The sequence below is a fragment of the Sarcophilus harrisii genome, chromosome 4, assembly GCF_902635505.1.
Source record: "Sarcophilus harrisii chromosome 4, mSarHar1.11, whole genome shotgun sequence".
NCBI lineage: Eukaryota > Metazoa > Chordata > Mammalia > Dasyuromorphia > Dasyuridae > Sarcophilus > Sarcophilus harrisii.
In genome coordinates, this window is record NC_045429.1 from 394,874,765 (window position 1) to 394,901,695 (window position 26,931).

Sequence of the window (26,931 nt, forward strand, 5' to 3'; positions counted from 1 at the left end):
GTCAGCAGACAATTCTGCTTGATTAACTCCACTGACTCCCTCTCTCTTTAACTAGCTTTTTGGCTTTCGCTGTTTGGCTTATTGTTCTCGACTTATGACACCTCCTAATTTTATTTTTGCTCAACTAATTTCTTTTCAAAATCAATGTACATACCAAAATCGCTCACATTTCTGTTAGACTCTCAGATTTAGCACCGTGAGATCATTAAGGAGATTGATTGATAAGAGTTCTTTCTGTGTTTAATCTTTCTCTAGTTTATGTAACAGATTATATTTGTCTCATAAAAGGATTGTAGGTGTTTTCTTTCTCAACTTTTGAGAATAAATTAGGAATTATAGGTGCTAACTGTTCTTTAAAAGTCTGACAGAATTCACCAGTGAATCCATCAGATCCAAGAGTTTTTCCTTTGCTACCTTCTTTAACAGCTTTACATTTCCTTTCCGAAAGTGGATTATTTAAGAACTCTATCTGGTTTTCTGGTAATTTGGGTATTTTACATTTTTAAGGTATTCCTCTATTTCTTTTGTGTTCATTGGCATATAACTGTGAATAATGTTATAATTATTCTTTTCATTCCTTCTGGGTTTTGCAATGATTTCACATTGTTCATTTTCTATTTTATCGATGTATTTTTCTGCTTCTTTTTAATCATATTAACTAAGGTTGTATTGATTAGTCTTCAAAAAAAAAAACAGCTTTTAGTGTTTATCATTTCTGTGGGTTTTTTTTTTTTTTTTGCTCCCAGTTTATTGATTCCCTCTCTAATTTTTAATATCTCCTCTTTTGTGCTAGTTTTTGGTTTAGGCAGTTCTCTTTTAATGTTTCCTTCATTATGATGGTAAGGTTTTTTTTTTTGTTCTGTTCTTCTGGGAGACCTATGATCCTGACATTGTCTCTATATGTCCTGTCTTTGAGATTTATATGTTTTACTTGAATAGTGAGAATATTTTCTTTTAATGTTTTTGTCTTTTGCTTCTTTCCTTTTTGGTTCTCCTTTACCTCTATGCATTTACATCCCCAATCTTTTGGACTATCTCTCATTTCTTTGGTGAGGGTTGTCCATGCAGGTTTAAATTTTTCTATTCTGCTTATTATTTTTGAAAGACAAAAATTCTGCTCTCATAATTTTCCTTTCTCTTTTAAATCACTGAGAAACAGCATGTTATGGCTCCATATTCTTTTCAATTCCATAGAGTCCTCTATCTCATCAGGTATTAGAAGATTTTTCTTCATTTTGCAGACTGTGGTTTCTTTGGGTACTAGATCTTGGAATGTCTCAGCCTTCTCTCATCAGGATTCATGATGTACAAGCCTAGATCTCAGTCCCCATTTGTAAAGGGCTGAAACTCTGAAAAGGTATGCTTGAATCAGACAACCGAGCACTTAAGGCTAATTACCTATTGGGCAATGATTCTATTAGTATATGGTTTGGAAAAATGGCCCTTCTCACTGTTCTGTGCTGGCTTGATGTTTGGTGTATACAGATGAGAGTAGGAAGGATTAGGGCAGGAGTCCTCAAACTTTTTAAATAGGGGGCCAGCTCACTGTCCCTCAGACTGTTGGAGGGCCGGACTATAGTAAAAACAAAAACTTTGTTTTGTGGGCCTTTAAATAAAGACACTTCATAGCCCTGGGTGAGAGGGGATAACGTTCTCAGCTGCCACATCTGGCCCATGGGCTGTAGTTTGAGGACCTCTGGATTAGGGGGTGGGGTGAGAGAGGTGAGAGAACTGCACTTGGCCGAAGGATGAGGAGGAGAAAAGTGTGGAGATTCTGGACTCTAGATCCTTGGCAAAACACCTGACAGTTTTGTCTATCTCCTTCACTTCTCCCTCTAAAGACCAAGGACTTTTGCTTATCCTGACTCTGGCTGATCCTGAGGCCTCCAGGGAGCTAGCCTGGACTTTACACCAATTGACTTTTAGGAGATCATAAATAGCCCCAGTCGGAGTGGTGCTCTTTTCCTCAGGCTTGGTTATGTATTGAACAATTCCCCACACATATGATGTTATGTCATGATGACCTGTCCCATTCCCTCTGTTCCTTAGTTCTCTGGTCCAGCACAAGCAAACTTCTGTACCCTAAAACCAGGATATCTATAACACTGGAAAAAGGGAGGTATGAGTTTTTGTGTACTTGGTTCTGCTAATGTGGTTTATTGCCAATAATGCAGAAGATAGAGGCAGGGTGCTCAGTGAGTTCCTAGATTGGATATTTCACTTTGTTTTTTTAACTTTCTTTTGGATTCCAAGTGTCCTAGACCATGGAAATAGCTGAAGTTGTTTTATCTTTGACCGACAATTACTCTTTGAGAAAGGTTGTAGGGAATCAGAGAAAATGTATAGTCTGTGTTATAAGATTAGATCTGATAATCTGGAGGCCTTCATGTTAGGATTCTTACAAGGTGCTAAGTCAGTTATCTAATTTAGCATGGTACTTAACAGTTCTCTAGTTCACTAATGTACTTAGTACTTATTAGAGTTCTACAAGATTCACACCTTTAAGAGAGTATATATATATAAGCTAGGAGCCTCAACCAGGATTAAGTCCAGGAGATTCACAAGTCAGAGAGACAAGCCCACTCTCAGAAGCAGAGACAGATTCATTCCAGCTTCCATCTTTGCGCTGGCTGGAGGCTGAAGCTGACAGAGGCAAAGGATTAGCGGCAGGAGCTCTTGGAACCAAGGAGAGAGATAGGACTCTAAGAAAGCTAATTGAGCCCAAGGAAGGAGACAATAAAGCAATTGTCCTTTTAATTCCTGGCTGCATTTTGGGGTTATTACTTTGAACTGAAACTAAGGCTGCTCCCAGAAGCCCCCCAAGAAACCTGCTCCCAGAGAACATCACATTTTAGAGAACATTACACCTTCATGATGGTGCCCCATTAAGGGAAGCTGTAAGATTATAGAATATATTCAAATATTTTTAAAATATTTTTTTAAATAATATTTTTTAAAGTTTAGTACAGTTGTGCCCGCAAATGATATTTTGTCTATCAATAGCTTACCTTTTCCTATAATAACAAACATTACCCCCTAATAATATTTTAACTTGATAATTGTCTGATATGCAAATTGGTCAACTCCAGGGGGCCAACTAAAATCCAAGTACCAAAAGCCCACTCTCAGAAAGGCACCTTAGAAAACCCCCTTCTTGTTGAATGGACCCATGTCTGTGTTCTTCAATGTATTTGCAGTCCTTATAGGAATTAAACCGTTTATAGTGTATATGCCTGTACTATATATAGTGGGTTGGGTCCCCTTTTCTGTCTTCTTTCCCCTCTCTTTCCAATTGCTTAAATAAAGCTTTGCATCGAACCAAGTCTTACATTGTTTTACATATTATTCTCAAAATCCAAATTCATTAAGGGATTGTTTACCTCAACATCTCTGGCTGGTTCATGGGCCTTCACTTAAGATATAAAGCAGATTCCTGGACAAGGACTTAACCTTTTAACAACTGTATCAATCTAGGAAATTTGATTCAGGGTCCTGGGAACAAAAAGAGGCTAATTGCTAATGTCGTGTTATTTTTAAATAATTTTTTGTTGTAGCAGCCCTTTTTATAGTGGTAAGGAAGTGGAAACAGAGTGGAAACTCATCAGTTGGAGAATGGTTGAATAAATTATGGTATACGAATGTTATTATTTTATAAGAAACAATCAGCAGGATGATGTCAGAGAGGCCTGGAGAGATTTATATGAACTGATGCTAAGTGAAATGAGCAGAACAAAGAGAACATTGTACAAAACAATAACAAGATTATGTGATGATCACCTCTGATGGACATGGCTCTTTTCAACAATGAGGTGATTTAGGCCAATTTCAATGTTCTTGTGATGGAAAGAACCATCTGCACCCAGAGAAAGGATTATGAAGACAGAGTGTGGATCATAACAGAGTATTTTTACTTTTTGTTTGTTTTGCTTACATTTTGTTTTTTCTTTTTTTTTTTTTTTCATGTTTTGATCTGATTTTTCTTGTGCACTATGATAATTGTGGACATATGTATAGAAAAGTTGCACATGGTTAGCATACATTGGATTGGTTACCATCTAGGGGAGGAGATGGGAGAAGAGAGGGAGGAAAAAAAATTGGAACACAAAGTTTTGCAGGGGTAAATGTTGAAAACTATATTTTGAAAATAAAAAGCTTTATAAATTTTTTTTTGCTTTATATCATAAAAATCACAAAAATATATGTATTCCAAAATGCTAGGGTACACATGTTATTTTTTATTCGGCAGATATACTTGTAAAATTTTTGTACAATGAATTTCCTATGTAGTCCATCTATGCTCCAGCTTCTTAAATGGTGGTTTACGACCCAATATGGGGTCTAATAACTGAATGTGGGGGTCATGAAATTATTTAGTTTAAAATTAAACTAAAATATTAGTAATCAACAAGTATTAATCAAACATCTATAATGTGCCAGACATTGTGCTAAAAGATTGTTAAAGAAAAAAAATTTTAAGAATGAAAAAACCTTTGCTTGCTAGAAGTTTACATTCTAATGAGGGAGAAAACGAACACATATATAACATATACAGTCAGTCAGCCAGTCAACTAAATGCAAGCACTATGCTTAAGCACTAAAGAGACAAAGAAAGGTAAAAGACAATTCCTGACCTCAAAAAGCTCACAATCTAATAAAGGAGACAAAATGCAAATAATTATGAACAAACAAGATATATACAAGATAAACAGGCAATAATCAAGAGAAGGAAGGTTGGGAAAGTTATCCTGAAAAGAAGGTCAGATTTTAGCTGAGACTTAAAAGAAATCACAGAAACCAAGAGGCAGCAATGAGAGCAAGAGCATCCCTACCATGGAGGACATCCAGTGAAAATGCTCTTGGTCCGGAGATGGAGTGTCTTGTTCAAAAAACAACAAGGAAGCCAGTATCACTGGATTGAAGAGTATACCTTGGGGTATGGGGTATATGGTATAAGGAGACTAGAAAGGTAAGAGAGGGGGGCAGGTTGTGAAGGACTTTGAATAACAGAGAATTTTATATTTGATTCTGAAGCCATAAGAAGCCACTGGAGTTTAATGAACAGAGGGATAACACAGTCAGTCTTGCACTGAAGGAAGACTTTGGTAGCTGAGTGGACAATGGATTATAATTATAAAGAGGATATAATTATAGGATATAAGGATATAATTATAAAGAGATCTGTGGCCCACAGGCCCAATGGCAGACTATTGCAATAATGTGAAGCCATGAGTGCCTGTGACAGTGTCACAGGAGAAAAGGGGGCGTATTTGAGGGAAGTTACAAGGGTAAAATCAACAGGTCTTGGCAGCAGATGGATCTGGGAGGGTAAGAGTAAGTAAGGAATCAAGGATGACATTTAGTTTGAGAACCTGGGGGAGTGGGAAGATGGTTGTGTCCTCCATAGTAACAGAAAAGTTTTGAAAGAACAGAAAATTTGACGGGAAAGGGGAAAATAAATATATATTTGGAAATATAAAATCTAGTTAGAGATGAGAGACTGGAGGTCAGGAGAGAGGTTAGTGTGGATAAGTAGATTTGAGAATCGTCAGTTTAGAGATGATGAGTGAATCCAGAACTGAAGAAACCAACTTTTTTTTTCCAGTATAAAGAGGGAGAAAAGAAGACAGCCCAGAATCGAGCTTGGGACACTCCTGGCCAGCAAGCATGATCTGGATAAGATCCAGCAAAAGTGATTGAGGAGGTGAAGTCAAATATAATCACAAAAACTTAAGAGAAATAAAAGCATTAAGGAAAAGAGGGTGATCAATAGTGTTAAAAGCTGCAGAAAGATAAAAATAAAGACCCAAAAAAGTTCACTCATTTATTTTGAAAATCATATTTATCATTCTTTCATTCATTTAGTAGGTTGCTTTTTTGGGGGGGTGGGGAGAGAAAATCAGGGTTGAGCCACTTGCTCAGGATCACACAACTAATAAGATTCAAGAGTCAATAAGAGTCAAGTCTGAATTTGAAACTCCTGACACCAAAACTGGTGCTCCATCCATTGCACCACCTATAGTCACCACTTATCCCTTATCTATAATTGCTAAATGTTGCCTCTGACGATTAAGAAATCATTTGTAACTTTAGTTACTATATTAGTAAAAATTAGTACATAGCATACAAGTAGGTTGGAAAGGAAGACAATTAGCAGTTGTGGGAACCAGGAAAGGCTTCATGGAAGAGACAGGAGGAAGAAGACCATGTGACAAAGGTAAAAAAAGAATTAATTTAGAGTTTCTGGAGCTAGTACAAAGTCACGGAGTTGGAGTGTCCTGTGTGAGGTACAGAGAGAAGCCAGTTTGGCTGGACTGCAGAGTAGTAAAGGGTTATTGTTTGAATGAACACATTCATTATAAACTCATTTCTTTGCATACTTTGCAAGTATGGACTTTCTTCCTGAGTCTTATCCAGAAAGCCATCACAACCTTTAGTGAACAGAGACTTACTTTCATGCTTCATTTTCTTTCACATAATGCAGTTTCGTTTAGCACTTACATTGGAATCTCTATGCGGATCCCACATTCTTGGTGGAAAATTTTACTTTGGCTACTATTTACAACTAATCCCACTGGAAATTGTTTTTGTTTTCTTTAGATGGCATTTCAAATTATTTTCTTCACATATGTAATTTTACAGTTAACTCATTCTTCCTATTTCTGTGGAGATTCCTTTTTCTTGTCTAGGCTCAACTGCAATTAGATTACCTAAATTTAATCTTCAGAGAAAGATAGCAAAAATGTCAAAGAACCTATTTCTTTTAAAGCAACCATAATCATTTCTCTTTTATCTTTCTCACTTTATGAAATCATATAAAATCAAAAATCCTAGGGAAAACAAATAAATCATTGGATCTATACTTGGCTAAATCATTCTTGTTAACCTAGTGCAATAAACGTTATCAGTCTCAACTTATTTCAAGGTAAAGCATTTTCAGGATCTAATTAAAAACAGTTAATTAAATTTATAAAATGATATTACTAATATGAAATTTAGCTAAAAAGCCTAATATGCATTTAAATCTGATATAGGTTGGTAGAACACAGCATTATTAAATTAGTTTTATTAAAAAAAAAAAAAAAACCCTAACCACCAAAGCAACTTGAAATCTCTAGATTGAGCTTCCAAATTTAGTTACGAGTTAAATTATAGAAAGCATTCCTTTGCACTGGTGTAATTCAAATTAATGATTAATGGCTGACAATTTCTTTCTTAAGGTTTCTGTGAAAATTTTGCTCTGTGTGTGTATTTAAAAAAAAAAAAAAAAAGGTTTGCTGAAAATGTTTCTCTTGGCTTCTCACCAAGGAAGGCATTATAAGAAGTAATGTAAAAATGTTTCTGACGTGAGATACTTAAGTGAAAAGCATCATAAAAACACAAATCATCATTATTGTTAATGGTTCAGGAAGGAGCAAATTTTCTGATTCATTTATAATATCTTAAATAGACATGAGCCCCATATTACCCCTAGTAACATGATATATTATTAGGAAGTTATATTTGGCTCAGTTGTCATTTCAAAAAATCATGAAGGAGATTTTTTTTTTTTTTTTTGGTAATTTAGAACCATTTTATGGTCCAGAAGTGACAGAAAACATGTTAAGTTTAAAATCAAATGGAGGAGAAAAAGAATGAGTTAAAATTAATTTCTGAATATCTACAAAGACGAAGTAATAGCCAGTTATTGTACATGTCATTCAAACATAGAATTTCAAACATAATTTGACAGTATACAATATACTCAATTGGGTCAGATAGGTATTTTCTCCATACCTGCTGGAGACATCTTACAGGATTTTTTTAAAGGATCCAATGAAAATGTCAGGGGCTTTCCTTGAGTTCTCCTGATATTCTGGAATTACTAACTCAGCAATCAGGAAATCAATTGGTTTTCCTTTGCCTTTGTCACATGATCAATCCATCTCTTTTTCAACCACATATTTCTTTCATGACATTTTTTACAATTCTTCTTAATAACTTATAGCCTAGTGACACCCATCAAACACCTTTCCATTACTATTTGTTAATCTACAATGTCACTTCTTCAAAGATTGTAGCACTCCATTATTTAACAGCTCTTGTTGTCTGTCCTTTGTTCTTCACTCTCAAAAAATGAGTAACATGACATTAGGAAAGCGATGCCATGATATACATACAAGTGAATTGGATTTAAGTGAGGGAAGGCTATGCAAAGTCACCAGTCTTACTTTCTCCTATAGTTCCATAACATCAACGAAAGAATACACGTATTAAAAATAGGAGCTTTTAGTTCGGGAAGAAACTGGAGATCATTAATTTTCCCAATGACAATCCTTTGGCCCTCCTGGCCTTTCCTTTTTCAACTCTTATTTCTATTTACAGCACTAATCCAAGATGTATATATGACTTGGTGTTTCCTATGTGAATAATTAGGCCAAACTCTTTTAAATGATTAGAAATCTCATTTAGGGGTTGGGTAATGTTCCAGAGCTTGATGCAAACAAGATAATGTTAAGAACCAACAGAAACATTGGGTGATTTTCACCATCCATAGAGAATCCTTCTTTGTCATGAATCCTGGGCTGCATCTCCTCCAAGATACTGTTGAACACTTTCAGCAAGCATAAGTTTCCTGTTTTATGTTTTGCTTAGTTTTCAAACGAGTGAATAAACTTATTGCAGTTGTCACTTTTCAAGTAATCTGACATAATGCATATATATATAATATATATATATTTATCTACACACATATATACATGTACATATAAAAAAAGATAATGGTCTACTATAGTATGTCATTTGTGAAAGCCTGATTTGACTCTGTGGAGTACAGAGAATGCTAGAAAATTATGAGTAATATTGTTCCAAAATACAATGACGATTAGTAAAGATTAAGAAGTTTAAAGAAAGCTTGGCAAAAGACCTTACTAAGTAATACCATGCCAAGAACATTTAAGAATGAAAACAAGAGCAAATGAAAGATGGAAAGGATATACTAAGATTTTTTATAACTAAGTCTTTTCACCATTAAGAAGAAAAGAACAACCATATTTGAACCCTACTACACACATTCTGGATGTGCTTATAGAGGAAGATAAAAATTGCCTAAAGGAGGTTAAGTATGGGAAAAGCAATTCGATTGAACTTAGTATTTGAAGAGAGAGATCTGTGCTGGAAAAGACACGATTTTAAGGGCACTGAAGAAAACATACCAAAGAAATAGAAAAAAAAAACCCTCAAACCCTATTATGGATAAATGAATGAAAAGGCATTTATTAAGTGTTTACTACAGGCTGGGCATTGTGCTGGGTATATAAAATTCCTGCTTACATGTTCAATTGGAGGGAAAGCACATAAAAGAGAAATGTGGGAAAGGAATCTCTGGGTGTTATAGCAATCCTGGTGAGTTGGTTTATAGGACATTCAGTTGACACTCCCTTTTCAGAAAAAATGGGAGTATGATAATATTGACTACTGAAGGGCAGGTTGCTAGACAGCTGATGGTAAAATGATTGGATTAAAGTAAACAACTAGAGAGGGTGTGTAAAACAGTGTGGCAGTCTGGAGCTGGCTAAATATAATGGATCGGTTGAGTTTTCGCTTTTCTTTCACTAATCAATCAGAGTGGAAGTTCCAAAGCTGAAATGAATTAGTTCCCCCAGGGAAAGGGGGCATTGGTTTTGTTGTATTTTTCTGTTACTCATATCCAGAGACGTCATTCCAGTTCAAGGGAAAGGAAGTAGGCTATTACTACCAAAAAACTTAATAGTTCAATAATTTTTTTTTTTTAAAGAAAAACCAGATCAGGCTCAATAGCTCTCAAATTAAAATGACACATACAAAGTGTGCTAAATTGAACATATTGTAATCTGTCTCAAAGTGGCATTCATTTAGTTATTATATTGGGAAGTTGGGACTTCTGAAGGCTTTATCCTTTGCAAAGAAATAACTACAAATTAAAAAAAGAAATTAATAAAGTCCAAAATCTTGGTAGTATGTCTGCTATCCATGATATAATGGTTGAGAATAGGAATGCAAAATCAACACCAGGCAAGAGATAGCATTCTCACTTATTTCTTTGTTCTCGCTCAAATCTTGCTTCTCCTTTATATATCTGCATATTACTGGCATATTAGAGATTTTCCCCTAAATTGGCAAAGGGATTAATAACTATGAACCTCACATTAATAATCAAACATTAGTGGCTGGGGTTCATTTTACCGTTTTTGAGTTTTGTTAAAGAATATATTATATTTGGCTAGGTAAATCAGTCAGGTGGCTCCGTAGAGGGATAGAGCTATAATTCTAATCTATAAACTGTAAACAGCCCACATTCCTTTCTTGTATCATAAGAAGCCAAGGTCTAATATCTCAATTTGTAATTAGCAGCAAACAGTATAGTCACAGAATGTTAGAGGTGGAAAGGGCTGTGGAGTACAATTTCCACATGTTACAAATAAAGTTTTCACTGTGACCACTTAGGATTCAGTTTGATTACAACAATGATTAAACTGTTTTAAACAACAACAAAAACATCCTTTTTCCCTCTAGTGGTCCAGAGTGATAAAGTCACCAAATTTTCCATGATTCAATAAAAGTTCTTCATTAGAGTGAATTTGAATGGATTAGGTGGGAGGAATCCCTTCTCTGGAGAATAAAAAAAAATACAGTTTTTTTAATAAGCAGTGAAAACACACATATTTTAATAGTGAATTTCTCAGTAATCACTGATACTAAACATTATCCTTTTTCCCTCCCTCCTGCCAAACTTGAGGTAACTGGGGTTAAGTGATTTGCCCAGGGTCACACAGATAGGAAGTGTTAAATGTCTGAGTCCAAATTTGAACTCAGCTCCTCCTGATTCCAGGGCTGGTGCTCTATCCACTGAGCCATAACTGCCCCATTACCATTATTCTTTAACATTATTTGACATCTTCATTATGAAAGAAGAAGTGATATCACAAATGATAAGCCACAGAAAACTTGATATTGAAAAAGTCATTCTTTACCCAAAGCCTATCTGGTTCTGGGAAAAAAAGGCAGTCACTTTTAACTTCTGCATTTGCTTTGCAACCACATAGTCTATGTTTGGCTTTATGCACTAGACTGCATTTTTGTTTCTATTTCATAAAGAAATTAACATAGAGTTGAATAACATTTAATCCTCTTAGACTCTGTCCCAGAACTCTTATATATATCAATTTCCTTTTCTGTTGATATGCTATGAAAACTTCAATTCTGATGATGGCAGATGCTAAAAGTTTTAAAGTTTAAGAACTGTATAAAAGTTTTTTATTTTTCCTACATGAAAAAAAAAGGTTCTATAAGTATACTGAACTCAACAGAATCAGCCATCTTTCAAATCTTCCTCTTGGATACAAAAGGACATCTCTAATTTCTGTATAAGTATGTCTCAGGAGTGTACTAGTCCATCATCTCTCTGTCATGATGAGGTAAGCAACATTTTTTACTGATCTTCTGGAATAATGGTTGACTATTACCTTGGTCAGAGTTTATAAGCCTTTCAAAAGTGCTCCTTTTAAAAACATTAATGTCAATTGTTCTTATGACTCTGCTCACTTTACTCTGTCATTTCATACCAATCTTTCTAAATTTCTTTGAAGCTATTTCTTTCTTCATTTCTTATAAGACAAAAATATTTCATTATATGTCACAATTTGTCTAGCCATTTACCAATTGGTGGGCATTCCCTTAGCTTCCAATTCTTTGCTACCAAAAAAAAGCTACTTTAAATATTTTTAGATATAAAGTGCCTTTTTCTCTTTGGAGTAGATTTTTAATTTGCATTTCTTTTGTTATTAGTTATTTGGAGTTTTTTTTTTTTTTTTAAATTAGGCTATGGATAGCTTATTCCCTTGAGAAGTGACTGTTCATTTCTTTTACCCATTTACTAACTGGGGAATGGCTGTTATTCTTAAAAATTTGAATCACTTCAAATCATTCATTTTGGAAATGAGACTTTTATCAGAAAAACTTGCTTCAAAGATGTTTTCCCAGGGACCTGTATGTGCAAGAATGTTTGTGGCAGCCCTCTTTTTAGTGGCCAGAAACTGGAAACTGAATGGATGCCTCTCAATTGGAGAATGGCTGAATAAATTGTGGTATATGAATGTTATGGAATATTATTGTTCTGTAAGAAATGACCAGCAAGATGATTTCAGAAAGGTCTGGAGAGACTTATACAAACTGATGCTGAGTGAAATGTGCAGGACCAGGAGATCATTATATACTTCAACAACAATATTATATGATGATTATTCAACAATGAGATGAAATAAATCAGTTCCAAAAGAACAGTAATGAATTGAACCAGCTACACCCAGTGAAAGAACTCAGGGGAAATAAGTGTGAGCCACTACATAGAATTCCCAATCCCTCTATTTTTGTCTGCCTGCATTTTTTATTTCCTTCACAGGTTAATGGTACACTATTTCAAAATCTGATTCTTCTTGCGCAGCAAAATAACTGTATGGACATGTATACATATATTGTATTTAACATATACTTTAACATATTTAACATGTATTGGTCTACCTGCCATCTGGAGGAGGGGGTTGGGGGAAAGGGAAAGGTTGGAACAAAAGGTTTTGCAACTGTCAAAGCTGAAAAATTATTCATGCATATATCTTGTAAATAAAAAGCTATAATAAAGATGCTTTCCCAATTACCTTTTCATATTAATCTTAGCTGTATTAGAATAATGCAAAAAATTTTAATTTTATGTAATAAATTATCTATTTCATCTTGTATGTTCTTCTTTATCCACCATTTGATCATGAACTCTTCCCCTACCCATATATCTGAAAGATAATTTCTTTCCTATTCCTCTAATTTGTATATGTGACATTTTATATGTAGGTCACATATTCATTTGGAGTTTATTTTGATGTGTGGTATGAAGTGTTAGTCTAAATCTAATTTCAACCAGACTGCTGTCCAGTTTTCCTAACAATTGTTATCAATTTGTGTCCTTACCACAGTAGTTGGGGTCTTTGGATTTATCCAACACTAGACTGATGGGTTGGTTTGCTTCAGTATGGAATAGGCCTAAGCTATTCAACTGAATGAACTCTTTATTTTTTAATCAGAATCAGATTGTTTTTGATTATTACTCTGTAGTAAAGTTTGAGATCTGATATTTAGGCTTCCTTCTTTCTACTGTTTTTCATTATTTTTCTTGATGCTTGACCTTTTGTTCCTCCAGACAAATTTTATCATTTTTTTCTAGTTCTACAAAGTATTCCTTTAAATATTTGATTATGGCACTAAGTAAATTAATTAAAGTTGTTTTTGCCTTTTATTTATTTGTTTGGTTTACCTATGAGCAATTAATATTTCTCCAATTATTTAGATCTATTTTTATTTCCATAAAATATTTTGTAGTCGTATTCATGTGACATCTCTATGTCTTATTCTGTAGTTTTTTTGAATGGAATTTTCCTCTCTATTTCTTCCTGCTGGGTTTCATTACTAGTAAACAAAAATGTTGATGATTTGTGTGGATTTTATGTTCTAGAACTTTATTGAAGTTATAAGTTTTTTTCAAACAATTTTTTGTTAGTTTTCAGATTTTAAAAGAATACCATCACATCGTCTGCCTGAAGTGTTAATTTTGTTTACCTATGCTTATTTTTTCAATTTCTTTTTCTTATCTTATTACTATAGAATTTTCATTCAAATACAAGTGACGACAATGACTATCTTTGTTTCACCCCTGATTTTACTAGAAAGGACTCTAGTTTGTCCCTATTACATAAAATGCCAGCTCTTAGTTTTAAATAAATGCTATTTAAATATCTAATTTACATTTAAATTAATATTAATAATGATATAATACATAATAATTACAACCATAATTCAATTTATATTTAAATATATTCTATTAACATGTTAAATAAAGTTTCATTTAAATTATGTTTCTCATGTTTTAAAGGCAACAAAGTAGTGCAATGGATAGAGTTCTGGACCAAAAAGTAAGACACTTACTAGCTATGTGACTTTAGGAGAATCACCTAAACTTGTTTCCATATCCTCAGCAGTTAAATGAGGAAAATAAGATCTACTTTTCAGAGTTGTTGTGAGGATAAAATGAGGTAATATTGATAAAATACTTAGCAAAACTGAAAAGGTTATAGAAATGCTAGTTACTATTATTATAAATTAGTGTTGCATTTTATCAAAAGCCCTTTTCAGTGTATAGTGACAATCACATTATTTTTGCTATTCTACGTATTTCCATATTAATTAGTTTTCCTAATAACAAACCAACCCTGCATTTCTGGTATAGATCCAAACTGGTTATAGTCAAGAAAGATTTATAAAAATTATGTAATCTCTGTGATATATTGGTTTAACTTCTTTGCTAATATTTTATTTTAAATTGTAGTTTTGCTAATATTTTATTTAAAATTGTAGCATTCCTGGTTCAGGTATTTGGATCATCAAAGGAATTTGGTAGGATGCCTTCTTTTCCTATCTTAGTAAACAGTTTATGGAATTTTGGAATTAATTCTTCTTTGAATGCTGAAAAAAATTCACTGGGAATGCATTTATTCTTGGGTTTTGTTTTGTTTTGGGAGTTAATTTACAGTTTATTTGATTTCTTTTTTCTGAGACTGGGTTGTTTTAATTCTCTATTTATCCTATGAAATTGAACATTTTATATATTTTAATGAATACCCATCCATTTCTTTTAGTTATTGATCCTGTTGGCACATAGTTAGATAAGCTAGTTCCTAATCCTATATTTCTTCTTCATTTGATGTGAATTCGTTCTTCACTTTTGAAAGTGGTAATTTGATATTCCCCTTCTTTTTAATCAAAGCTAACAGTTTGCCTATTTTATTCCTCCTTGAAATGAAACCTATTCTTTATTCCCTCTCCTAAAGTAGAGCAATATAGAGCTTTGAGTCCTTGTACGTGATCAAGTCTTAAGTCTCAGTTCTTGCACTTGGAATGAAGTGAACATCCCGACTCCCACCCTTTTGTATGGGTACTAAGTTTCACATCTGCTTTATATTATGAGAGCAACCTTACTGAGGCCATGATCTTAACTTCTCCAATCTCTGAGATTGGGGACTGAGTCACTTGCTGGTTAGGGTGATATAGGTGTCAGTGGAAATGGGCTACAATGGTTCTTCTAATTTTGCCATCTTGGTCAATAATTTCTGTTGAAATGGATCTGTTCTTTTGGAAGCACCTCCCACTCATGGAAACCTTTATCATACAACCATGGCCTAATTCTTTGGCCTATTCTACTTAATGGTATACCCAATCAGAGCCTCAAATCATGATCTTTAGAGACAGAATAAGGAGTAAATTCTTGAGGTGAAGATCTTCACTGGGTTCTTGAATACATCATTCTGTTCACCAGACAAAAACAATGGGTACAGTCAATTGGGCTATAACAATGTGAGGAGGGAGGAAGGGAAAGCTATTTCAGTTCTTTTAGGAAGGTTTTTTTTTTTTCCTCAAAAAAGGCAAAAATATTTGTTTGATTTTTATTTTTAACTGAAGCAGTCTGGCTTACATACAACAGGGAAAGAATTTTAACCCTCATCATCCCCAAAGGAAAAAATAGCTATGAATTATTGTTAGTAAAAGGATAACAGATTTATTTATAGATTTGTTTTGGCATGTACTTTCCATGAATACATCAAAAAGGAATTGTGTGCTGCCTCATTACAACAATAATTCTTTAAACTTCATTTATAAGAGTTACAAAATACCTTCTTATATAAGTTTGGTCATACAAATATTATTATCTCCATATTTCAGATGTGTAAATTGGAGATTAAATGTTTTGCCCATGGTCATGTAATTTGTAAATGTCAGAGCAAGGCTCTTTCTAATATATCATGTTTCATATTTTTCCTAATCCATCATACATTGCCAGATTATGTTGTAAAGAGATAGCAGAATAGCTTACATAACATTCAATGGAGAAACGTTATAAGCATTTCAACTAAAATTAGATCCAAGGCAAAGTATATTCTTTCCTATAGATTTCATCTGGTATATTATTAGAAATGCAAGCAACAAAAGAGACTAAAAGGGGGTTAATGCTAGGAATGAAAAAATTCAAAATATCAGTATATATATATATATGACATGGGACTCTTTCTAAAAAATCTGATCTTCTCAACCAAAGTGTTACCAGAGACAATGAATGAGTGGAAAATTACTGTAATGTGAAAAACAAAATTATTCTTTTTAAAACTCTTACTAAGTAGTTATCATAAAAATTATCTAAGGCAGGGAAAAAAAATAGAGAAGCAGATAAATAAAATAAAACAGTCCAGACATCTAGTGCAATGTGAATAAAAGATAACTGTTTAAGAAAGCTTTAGGAAAAAAATTCTTAAACTGCAGAAAGGATTTATTATTTACCAGAAACAACAACTACAATGGAATAAAATGTTTCTCCCCATTATGGAAGGGAGAGTTTCCAATTCAACAAACAGAAGGAATTATTGAAGACAAAACAAAATGTTTACATTAATTTTTTAATTGCACAACAAAAAAAAAAATCAAAAGAAAAATAACATACTGAGAAAACAGTTCGGCAAAACTTTATTCCATTTAGTCAACTTTTTGTAATGCTTTAGAGTCTAGAAATATAAGACCCTCTTCATGCTTCAGCTGCTTCTCTCTTGGCAAATTAATACTCTTGTCTGCTTGCTCTTCCCTATAAATGTCATTTGGATTTTGTATTATTCTATACAGAAAGCCCCTTATATTGATTTCATTAATATGGGGAACTTCAAGATGATAACAATACAGCTCAGCAGTACCTTCTCTGCAATTTGTAATCTTAAAGAATTACCTAGAAAACACTAAGGAATTAAGTGACTTTCTCTATTCAATAGTCAGTGCTATGTTAGAAAGTAGACTTGAACCCAGTTCTCTCTAACTTTGAAGTCAGCTATCTATTCACAATGTCAACCTACCTCTTAGATGGTAAATATGACACAAACTAGCCCCTAAAATATAAAAGGAACTATCAGAAAGTCACATTGGTAAGTCCTAACCTACACTGGATAAATGATCTAGGAATATAAAGAACCAATTTTAAAAAGAGATTATTATTTACTTGAAAAACTATTAATTTCCACAATGATTAAATTAATAAAAGTGGTAAAAAGCAACAAAATTCAGTGGTTTTGATATGGAGATATGCATACTCATTCATTCCTCATGGAACTGCAAACTTGTAAAGTACTTTGGAGGAGCAATCTGCCAATATATAATCAACAATAAAGGGACAATCATATCACTATTAGAGTGGGCCCTAGCAGGGCTTCTATTTGTAGTTAAAAACAGGGGAAGAAAAACAAGTTATTGTTGTTCACCAGAACAGGTGAAGAGGGGTTGGAGTGTGGTAAACAGGACACAGCTAACCATACACCTAAGTGCAAGGAGCTGGGGTGATAGTTGGGTTGGGTCCTGCTACATGTTTCCTGTTAAAAGGGGGTTAATGCTAGGATTGAAAAATACAAAATATCAGTATATACATATGACATGGGACTCTTTCTAAAAAATCTGATCTTCTCAACCAAAGTGTTACCAGAGACAATGAATGAGTGGAAAATTACTGTAATGTGAAAAGCAAAATTATTCTTTTTAAAACTCTTACTAAGTAGTTATCATAAAAACTATCTAAGTCAGGGAAAAGAAAACCTACCTAGTTTTTCTCAAAAGTTGACCAACAGTTAAGAAGTAAACATCTCCTGGAGAGAATCTAATTAGTAAACTCCTACCCCTACTTTTTCCTTATAAAATACTCATCCTGAAGTACTCCCTTAGATCAACCAGTCCCCTGATGCTGCCATGTCTTCTGCTTTATACAACAATAAAGCCTTTTCTTTTGAGAAACCAGTTTAGTGTCCAGGTATTTCCTACCTATCAAACCTGCTCTCCCACGGCACTATGACCCAATATTTCTGTTGTTGGGAATACAGCCTAGCAATGCTATGAAAGACCAGGGAAAAAAAAGTCTATTTGTTCAAAGATTTTCATAGTAACATTTTGAAAATTGAAAATAAAATAAGAGTGGGGAGGGGAATGGGGAGGAGAAAGCACATATCCTAATTGTATAATTCTAAAAGAAAAGTAAAAGTTTAAAAAAAAATCAGATGCAGAAGGATAAATGCCATGCTAAAGAAAGTCGGATGAAGAAGATGGAAAGAACACAAATATATTAAGAATCTCAATGAAAATTTGAAGGGAGAGGCTGGAAAGATAATCACTTATTTTGGAGGAGGCCTGTGATTTCATTGGTCTAGGGAAGCATACGGACCTTCTAAGCCATTGGGAGTCTAGAGAATTGTCCAGACTCCTGAGCAGAGCAGGGAAGTGATCCATGTTCCCACAGCTAAGATGCCACTTAATTCCCACTGCCTTTCATAATAACTGATCATTATTGCATGATGGCACTAACATAATAAAATGATTTATTAATCTTAAATGTAATTACTAAGTAAATTCTGCAGCTTGTACTGACATTCAATATGAAGGTTTGAGGAGGCAGCTCTGGAGTGAGATCTGAATTCTTACACTGATTCTGCCACTGTACCCTGTATGACTTTGGCCAAGATACTCACGACCTCCAGGACTCACTTTCTGAAGCTGTAAAAAGGTGTTACATTATTTCTACGTTCCTTTTCAGCTCTAAATCTTATTATCCTACAAAATCATTTATTTTAAAAAGTGGTAGTATAATATACATGACATATACAAATCAATATACATTCATATGAATTTTGGGGCAGATAAAAATATAATTTGGAACATAATAGAAGAATTAGTTGGGACAATTAATTACAATAAATGAACAAAAGAATTTTAATGAAGAGATAAGTAAACTCATTCACACATTCTCATGATCATGATTATGTCAACATAAACCCCAGGGTCAGAGCTTACATAAATGAAACAACTTGATTTAAAATAGGTGAATAATTTCCAGACATTAGGTAGAAAATTTTTTTCATTTAAAGTTTCCTGTATTTGTAGCAATGAAATATTTACAAGACTAAAAAAAGTACTATCATGAACTTCATTCTGGAGTTATAATTTTTCTAAATTTCTTTTCTAAGGTTAAGAGGTCAAAATTAAATTTCAACAACAATAATAATTATACTTATCTTGGTATTCAATAACTTCATTTAAACTGAGAATTCATGGCATACAAATTAATATACATACACAAATGAATTTCAGGACAGATAAAAATATAATTTGGAACATAACAAAAGAATCAGTTGGAAAACAATAGTTTAGAAAGGTGACTAACTTACCAGGGATTCAGAGTCTAACTCGGCTCTCTTCTCTTCAAATAAACGTATTTTAACAGCACTCATCTTATCAGTATCAGCAAGAACATAATGTCTTGGATTATAGCCTTTGGATAAGCTACCAAGCAGTCTCAGAATTTCTGTGGTGTGCCCACCTGAAAATAATATTGAAGATCATATATATTAAAAAGTATTCAATGTAAATCAACAACTGACAAACAGCAGGCCTATCTGCCATCTGATTTTACAATATATATTTAAATAGAGGACTATGGTTCCTTTCTAACAAACAAGTAAAGAATGAAGAGACTAATCTCTGCCTTTGTGCACCATCCAATCGGAGTGGCAATGGAACATCCTGAGGCAGAATCAATTGGTGGCTTATGATAGGAAGCAAAAAAATGACTATCCCCTTTGGAGTCTAATGGAGACAGCTCAGAGGACTTTAAACCCAAGAGCCTCCTAAATCATGGACTCCACTGACCTCCACAGCTGTCATTAAAAGAAGCATTCACTGTGGATAAGAGACCCACCTTCTTTGCCTTCACCAACAACCGAATAGGCAAAAAGGTCCAAGAGCCCTGAGGGCAGCAGTATCTCCCAAACCTTTGGTATTCCTACTTCCCACACAGCTTCCTCATCCTGATCCAAGGAACCAACCCCCCTGCAAAGATAATGGGGCCTAACAACTATTCCTGCAGACCAACTACCACTGTTCCCAGAGACCTAGGAAAGAGAGTTTTTTGCAACAAAATCCTTGGTGCTGTCAAATTGTTCAATACCAAAAGCTGATATGATTTTAACAGAAAAAAAATGATATTTTAAAAGACATATTACCATTTGTTTTGCCAATACAGCCTAAGGACTATGGGGTCTTTCTATGTGACTTATAGATGAAACTTTCCATGTATGCTTAACCTTACATAGGGTGCATATATACTTAATAAGAATATATAATTATTTTATTAACAGAAGCTCCTATATAAGACATCTCCTGATTCCTTCCTTCCTACCTTCAGAAGCTTGTGTTTCATCCCCAAGATTACTGAGGACGTTATCTTGGGTACTGGGTATTTATTACTGGAGACTGATCTGTGTGCATGTAGTCTCATAGAATGAAAGTTCCTTAAAGACAGGAACTATTTGATTTTATTCCCTTTTTGCATCTTCCCAATCCCTCCAGCTCAGCATAGTACCTGTCAGCCTGCCATACAGGACCCATTCAGTCAATAGGTCAGCAAATTTTCATTAAGTGATTACTCATTTCCACTCACCGTACTAAGTGTTTGGTTCATATTTATTGAATATCATGTTTTTAAATTTTTTTAAATTATGGTTCTTACTATATTTATACATGTTTTATTTATATGTTTATAAATAAATTTATAATACATTTACATAGCATATTTATATATACATTTACCTATGTTGGGAAAAGTATTAAATGAAAACCATACCATATTGCCTCCCCTGTTAAAAAGACAAAGAAATGTATTTTATTTAAAAGGGTAACAGATTAATTTCTGTCAGATCACAGAATTAGAACAGGAGTTCTTAACTTGTCACAAATCCCTTTGTTGATTTGGTGAAGCCTATGGACCTCTTGTTAGAATAGGGTTTTAAATAACTAAAGGAAATGTTAACTTTGAGGTAGAGATGAGTAAAAATAAAGATGCAACTTTCCCACTCCTTTTCACTTCAATTCATTTATGGACACTGAAGTCTACTCACTAATCCCAGCTTAAGAACTCCTGATTTAGAAGGACCTTAGGGGTACACTCTCTCTTTCTCTTTCCCTGTCCCTTTTGTTTCTCTCTGTCTCCTTCTCTCTCTCTTTCTCTGTGTCTCTCGGTCTGTCTGTCTGTCTTTATGTGTCTCTCTCTTTCTATAAAAACAGATGAAGACCCCGAGGCCATGAAAAAAAGATATGTGATTGTCCAAAGTCACATACTCAGTAAGCTGCAAAAACACTGCTATCAAGAAAGACTACTCATCTTCTCTTTAGTTAGGGTCCTACAATTCCTTTTTACCTCTATAAGTGCTGCTGGTGGTGCAGTGGATAGGGCACAAGGCCTGGAGTCAGGAAAAGTGCAAATTCAAGGTCAGATACACTCTAGTTTTGTGAACCATGGCCTATCACTTAATTTCTGTTTGCCTCAGTTTTCTCAAATGAAAAATGGCAATAGTACCCAGTATCTGGGATTACTGTGAAGATCAAATGACATGACATGTTAAGTGTTTTGTGGTGCTTAAATAAATGCTTATTCCCTTTCTTCCTATAGAGTCTCAGTAACATCACTGTTTTATGACTGAATTTCAAAGCATTTAATTAATCATTTACATTTTCAAGATTTAGTAGCCACAATTTTATTGCCATGTAGAAAGCATTGTTTACATAGCCTCCTTATCTTGAGAGGTCAATCTTCCAAAACTTTATCAGCACATGTAAAGAAAACCTTAAATGGAAAGATCCTAATTAATGTGAATAAATGATGAAATTTCATAAAGTAGTTGCATTATTCAAATTTATACTAAATGTTTCTACTGGACTAGAAACAATGACTATATTATATACAGTTATAACTTCAAGAAGTGTGAATAAATACATGTGACCACTTGAGAGTTTATTATTTGTATTAATCAAGGCCCAGATGTATAATTTTATTTTCATTCCTCTAACCCCAGATTTTGTAGACCCAAGTCTTACAGCCAACTATCTCTGTTCATCCATTAGTCTCTCAGTTTTTCAAGAAGACTATCTACTTACATTGGACTCTCCATGTAAGAGTAGAAAAGACTTGTGTGTTTCATTAATCTACTTGTTTTTTAAATGATGTATTAATATCTTTTTTATGGGTGAAAAAACTTCCCAATATCTTTCCCTAGCATCCATTAAAGTTAAGTGACCAACAAAATGGCTAGGCATAATAATGTATATAATTTCCTGTATTTATCAAGTCAAAACAATCTTTTATTAAGCATGATATATATATTGGGCATTGTGCTATATGCCGGAGATTCAAAGGCAAAAAACAATTCCTGCTCTTAAGGACTGTCTACTGAGAGAAACAATATGCTAACAACTATATATAAAAAAAGCTGTTTGGAGGATTATTGGGGTAGTATCAGAGGGAAGCACTAAGATTAAGGAGGACTGAGAAAAGGTTCTCACAGAAGGCAAGACTTTAGTTGAGACCTGAAGTGGGGCCAGGAGGCAGAGATGATGTAGCAGGGAATTCCAGGGATAGGAGACAGTGAAAATGCCCAGGAGTTAAAGATGGAGCATCCTGGGTAAGGAACAGCAAAAGGTCATTGTCATTGTATCAACTGTTACTGAAGAAGAAGAGAAGAAAGGTAGGAAAGGTCCAGGTTGTAAAAACTCAAGATTTTATGTTGGATACTGGAAGCTATAGGGGCCACTGGAATAGAATGAATAGGACAGTACACAGGACAGAACTGAGCTTCAAGATGATTTGACAACTGACTGAAAGAGAGCTTGGAGAAGTTACAAGAATCATGGAAACAACCAGCAGCATGAGATATATATCCAAATGCATTTGGGATTTTCTTGGCAGAGACAGGATGATTTGCCATTAAATTCTCCAGCTCATTTTACAGATGAGGAATTTAGGTAAACAGGATTAAGCTAGGAGGTATCTAAGGCCAGAATTGAACTCACAAGTATAGATATAAATAAATAAATGTATAGGACAAAAACATAAATAGAAATGTATAAGGATACAAATAAATACAAATGTATAGAGATATAAATATAAATCAATACATATGCTTCGGAATAGAAATAAACATACATATTCAGAATTAAATTCAAATATTAAGGATAGAAACCTAAATAAATAAAAATGTATAGGTGTTGGGGTACAGGGATTTGGGGCATTCCCCCCAAATATATTGGGATTCTAGATACGTGTCCCAAAAGAATTTAGAAGCTTAGATATTTTCTAAATAAAGAGGTAAAATTTTACTATAAATTCCATAAATTCCAAAATTCCAAAAGAGAAGAGAGCTAACAGGTAAATTTACAAGGAAAACTGTTAGAAGTGGAGTTGAGGTGAATAGAACAAAGAACAGAGCAGGGTAAATGACAAGATGGGACTGGGGCTCACAAGACTGATGGGAAGTTTGGTGATAGGGGCTATTTGACAATAGGGGTTAACAAGGCACCGTTTTTTTAAACAAAAAAGTTCTCATTATCTAGTGTGAGACTGTTGGAATCCTTACAACGTGTTAAGTCATTTGAGTTGATAGAGACAATAATTATCTAATTTAGCCTGGTTCAGTATGATTGATCTGATCTTACAAGGAGATGTTATGGGCCAGAAGAAACAAGGTACTAAGTAGAACTGATAGACAATAATGCTTGTGTTCACACCTTTAGAGAGCTCATATAAGCAAAAAGTATTTAAATACTCATTGGAGTTCACAAGTATGGGAGATTCACAAAAGTCAACTTTGTAACTTTGTGAATTCACACCTCTCTCAATCCCTCCCTCAGAGGGGAGGAGTCAATCTTTGGGAGATCATATATAAGAAGTCGAGAGAGGCTCAGTCGGGAGTTCAGCTGAAAAGAGGGGAGCCTCAGTTCAGTTGAGGAGAAGCCCTCTCTCGGAGGCTCAACCAGATTCAGCACTCTGGGAGATTGAGAGTCAGAAGCCCTCTCTCCGAGGCAAGAGAGATTCATTCCATATTCCACCTTAGTGCTGGCTAGAGACTGAAGAAAGCAGAGGCAAAGAACAACTGCAAGAGCTCTTGGAATCAAGCAGAGAGATAGGCCTCTAAGAAAAACTAACCAGGCTATTTTGGAGGAAGCAATAAAAGATCTGAACTTTTAACACTGCATTTGGCTGCATTTGGGTGATTATTACTTTTAACTGAAACTAAGGCTGCCTCCAGAAAACCTTCCCAAGAGACCTGCTCCCAGAGAGACCCATTATTTTATTTTAAAGAAGAAAAACACCACAAGACAGCAGCCCAGATTTTGATATTACCAGATATTTCGAAAGGATAGCTTAGTGGAATAAGCTTTCTTTCACACACATTCTCCAAGGTTTCATTCACATCACTCCCAAGAGCTACATCATTTTCAAGGCTTGCTTGCCCCGGATTTCTTGAAAAATATTGGGATCTCTACTACTACTGAGGTTCCCAGGTAGCCTGGGAGTTATTACTACAACATTCCTAAGAGCTGCACCACAGATTTGAACTCACAAATATAAATATAAATAAATATAAATGCATATACATATAAATAAATGCATAAGGATACAGATAAATAAAAATATATATTCTAAAAATATAAATAAACATGTATAGGGATACAGAAAATACAAATGTATAGGGACAGAAACATTTAATGTATAGGCATAGGAATATATAAACGTATAGGAATATTAATATAATGTAGAGGGAGATAAACATAAATGCATTGTATATAAATACATAATTTTATGGGTAATGTTTTATATATACATTATATATACATTATTTATGTATACATTATATATATACACATTATATACAAAAATGTAAATACAAATGCACTTAAATTAATGCATTTAAATTTTGTAAATTTAAATGTGTACATTTAATTTAAATATGTAAAAATGTATATAAGATACATACAAATAACACGTATACATAAAACTATAGCTGTGAGACCCTGGTCAGTTCATTTAATGTCTGTCTCAACTTCTTCATCTGTAAAAAAGAGCATGTGGACCTCAATTTCCTAGCTTTAAAATCGATTAGCTTATTCATTCGGACCATCAAAAAAGGCACAGCCCAAAGTCTACATTTAAACGTGGATTTAACCTGCAACAGTTTCACAAAAACCACATAGACCAGCATGCAACGCTTCAAGGAAAGCCAAAAAGGGGAGGGGGGGAGGGGGGGCGGAGAGGGATAAACGAGAAACTACAATGCCGCGTTGTCTCTTGGGGCTTGTAGTCCTGAGCGAAACCAGAGCGGAGGCAATGTCATGTGACCCGCGAGGCTGCGACCGGTCTACTTACCGGACCCGGCTACCACCAGTACTCTGACAGACACAGCAGGTTGCCCCTTTTTTCGGAAACAGACTACCAGCCACAGCCGTAGCAATATGAGAGCAGCAATACCCCCCCCAACGATGAGGCAGAGGAAGAAATTCATATTGGCCGAGAGGACGAAGTGAGAACGCCACAATCAGGAAACAAAGTCCACCGTAGAAATTCGAAAAGTACGGGAGCCGACAAGGCTCGACTATCTCAGCGCCGTAGCTTTCCGTCGCGTTCTCGGCTGCCTGGACAACCGATTCGCTCGAGAGGGGGCGCTCGGGTCTAAGCAGGGCGGGGGATGGTGGGAAGTCGTGGTTATCCTGTCATTTACGGCGCAGCAGTAGGCCCGGGGGCGGGACTTCCGACTGCAGGAAGTACGAAAACGCGGGCTCGGGTAGTACCTGCGGTGTCTCCGCCTCCAGGGATTCTTCCCTTTAGAGCCGGGTGTTAACTCCGTCCCCTAGCTCTGGCCCCCGTCAGTGTTAACTCCATCCTCTAGCTCTCGCCCCCGTCAGGCGCCGCGCCCTGCCCCTCGGTGCTGCGTTACGGCCGCTAGGGCTCCGGGTACCCTTTCTTTGCTTTCCCGCCCGAGTCATTGGTCCCAGCGCTACTAAAGCCAGACCGCGGCTCCTAACTCCCCAGGGTCCGTGGCGGGCCGTGGTCCTCAGCTCCGGCAGGAGTGAGCCGGCCCCGCTTCTGAGCCCAGTCCTCCGGGCTCTTGCCCCTTGATGCCGCGCACACGTCCCGCCTGCCTTTCTTCCAAACTCACCTGCGTGTTCAGGTGATGGAAGAGGGTGGCTCTCTCCGAAAGATACGAACTGGTCATTGGAAGGGAAAAAACCTACCCATAGTCACAGGGAAAACTGCTCTCAACCTAATAATTAGAGAAATGCAAATTAAAACAACCACATCCCAGCCACCCAAGTGGCTTACGTGCCGGAAATAGAGAATGGCGGGCTGGAGGAGATGGGAGAAAACTGGGACCCGTTACCCCTAGTATTGCCTTGTGGGTAGAGTTGTGAACTCATCCAACCTCTGGAGAAGCATTTGGAACTGAAAGGGCTCTGAACCTGAGCATATACTCTGACCCAGCAATACCACTCCTGGTTCTGCGTCCCAAGGGATCAAAGGAAGAGACTCATCTGTATAAAAATATTTATATTAGTTCTTTTTGTGGTAGCAAAGGATTGGAGACAACTTTAGCAGCCGTGCTTGTTAATTGGGGGATGTTTAATTTGATTATGATGGGATGTTCGATAAGGAAGAAAAGCTGAACAGACTTAATATGAGCTGATACAAAGTGAAGTAGGATCAGGAGAATATTGTGTAGAGTAACTATTTTAATGATGTACCTCTTTCAAAGGCTTGACTACTTTGATCAAAGGACAGACCCAAAGCAATTCCAAAGAATCCTGAAGAAAAATGTCATTTTTCTTTAGAAAGATGAATTCTGAATCCAGATTGAAACATGTTTTTCCTTTATTTTTCTTGCTTATCTTCTCCTCCACAAAGTGGTTAATGTGGAAATGTTTTGCATGATTTTATATACATACCTACATACATAATATATATATATAAAGAAA

The 26,931-nt window shown here is 35.2% G+C and overlaps 1 protein-coding gene across 2 annotated transcripts in view; it reads right to left on the reverse strand.

Moving 5' to 3' along the window:
• Nucleotides 1-25,740, reverse strand: part of ALG14 (ALG14 UDP-N-acetylglucosaminyltransferase subunit) — a 120,096-nt gene extending 94,356 nt beyond the window's left edge. For both annotated transcript variants that reach the window (XR_004233985.1, XM_031967115.1), the window contains exons 1-2: nucleotides 25,328-25,740; nucleotides 19,299-19,450 (exon numbers count right to left, since the gene is read on the reverse strand). Coding sequence is in view for 1 of the 2 variants with exons in the window: in XM_031967115.1 (XP_031822975.1) it covers nucleotides 19,299-19,450; nucleotides 25,328-25,463 (288 nt within the window). In the remaining variant the exon portion in view is untranslated. The remainder of the gene's footprint in view (nucleotides 1-19,298; nucleotides 19,451-25,327) is intronic.
• Nucleotides 25,741-26,931: the final 1,191 nt, after the last annotated feature.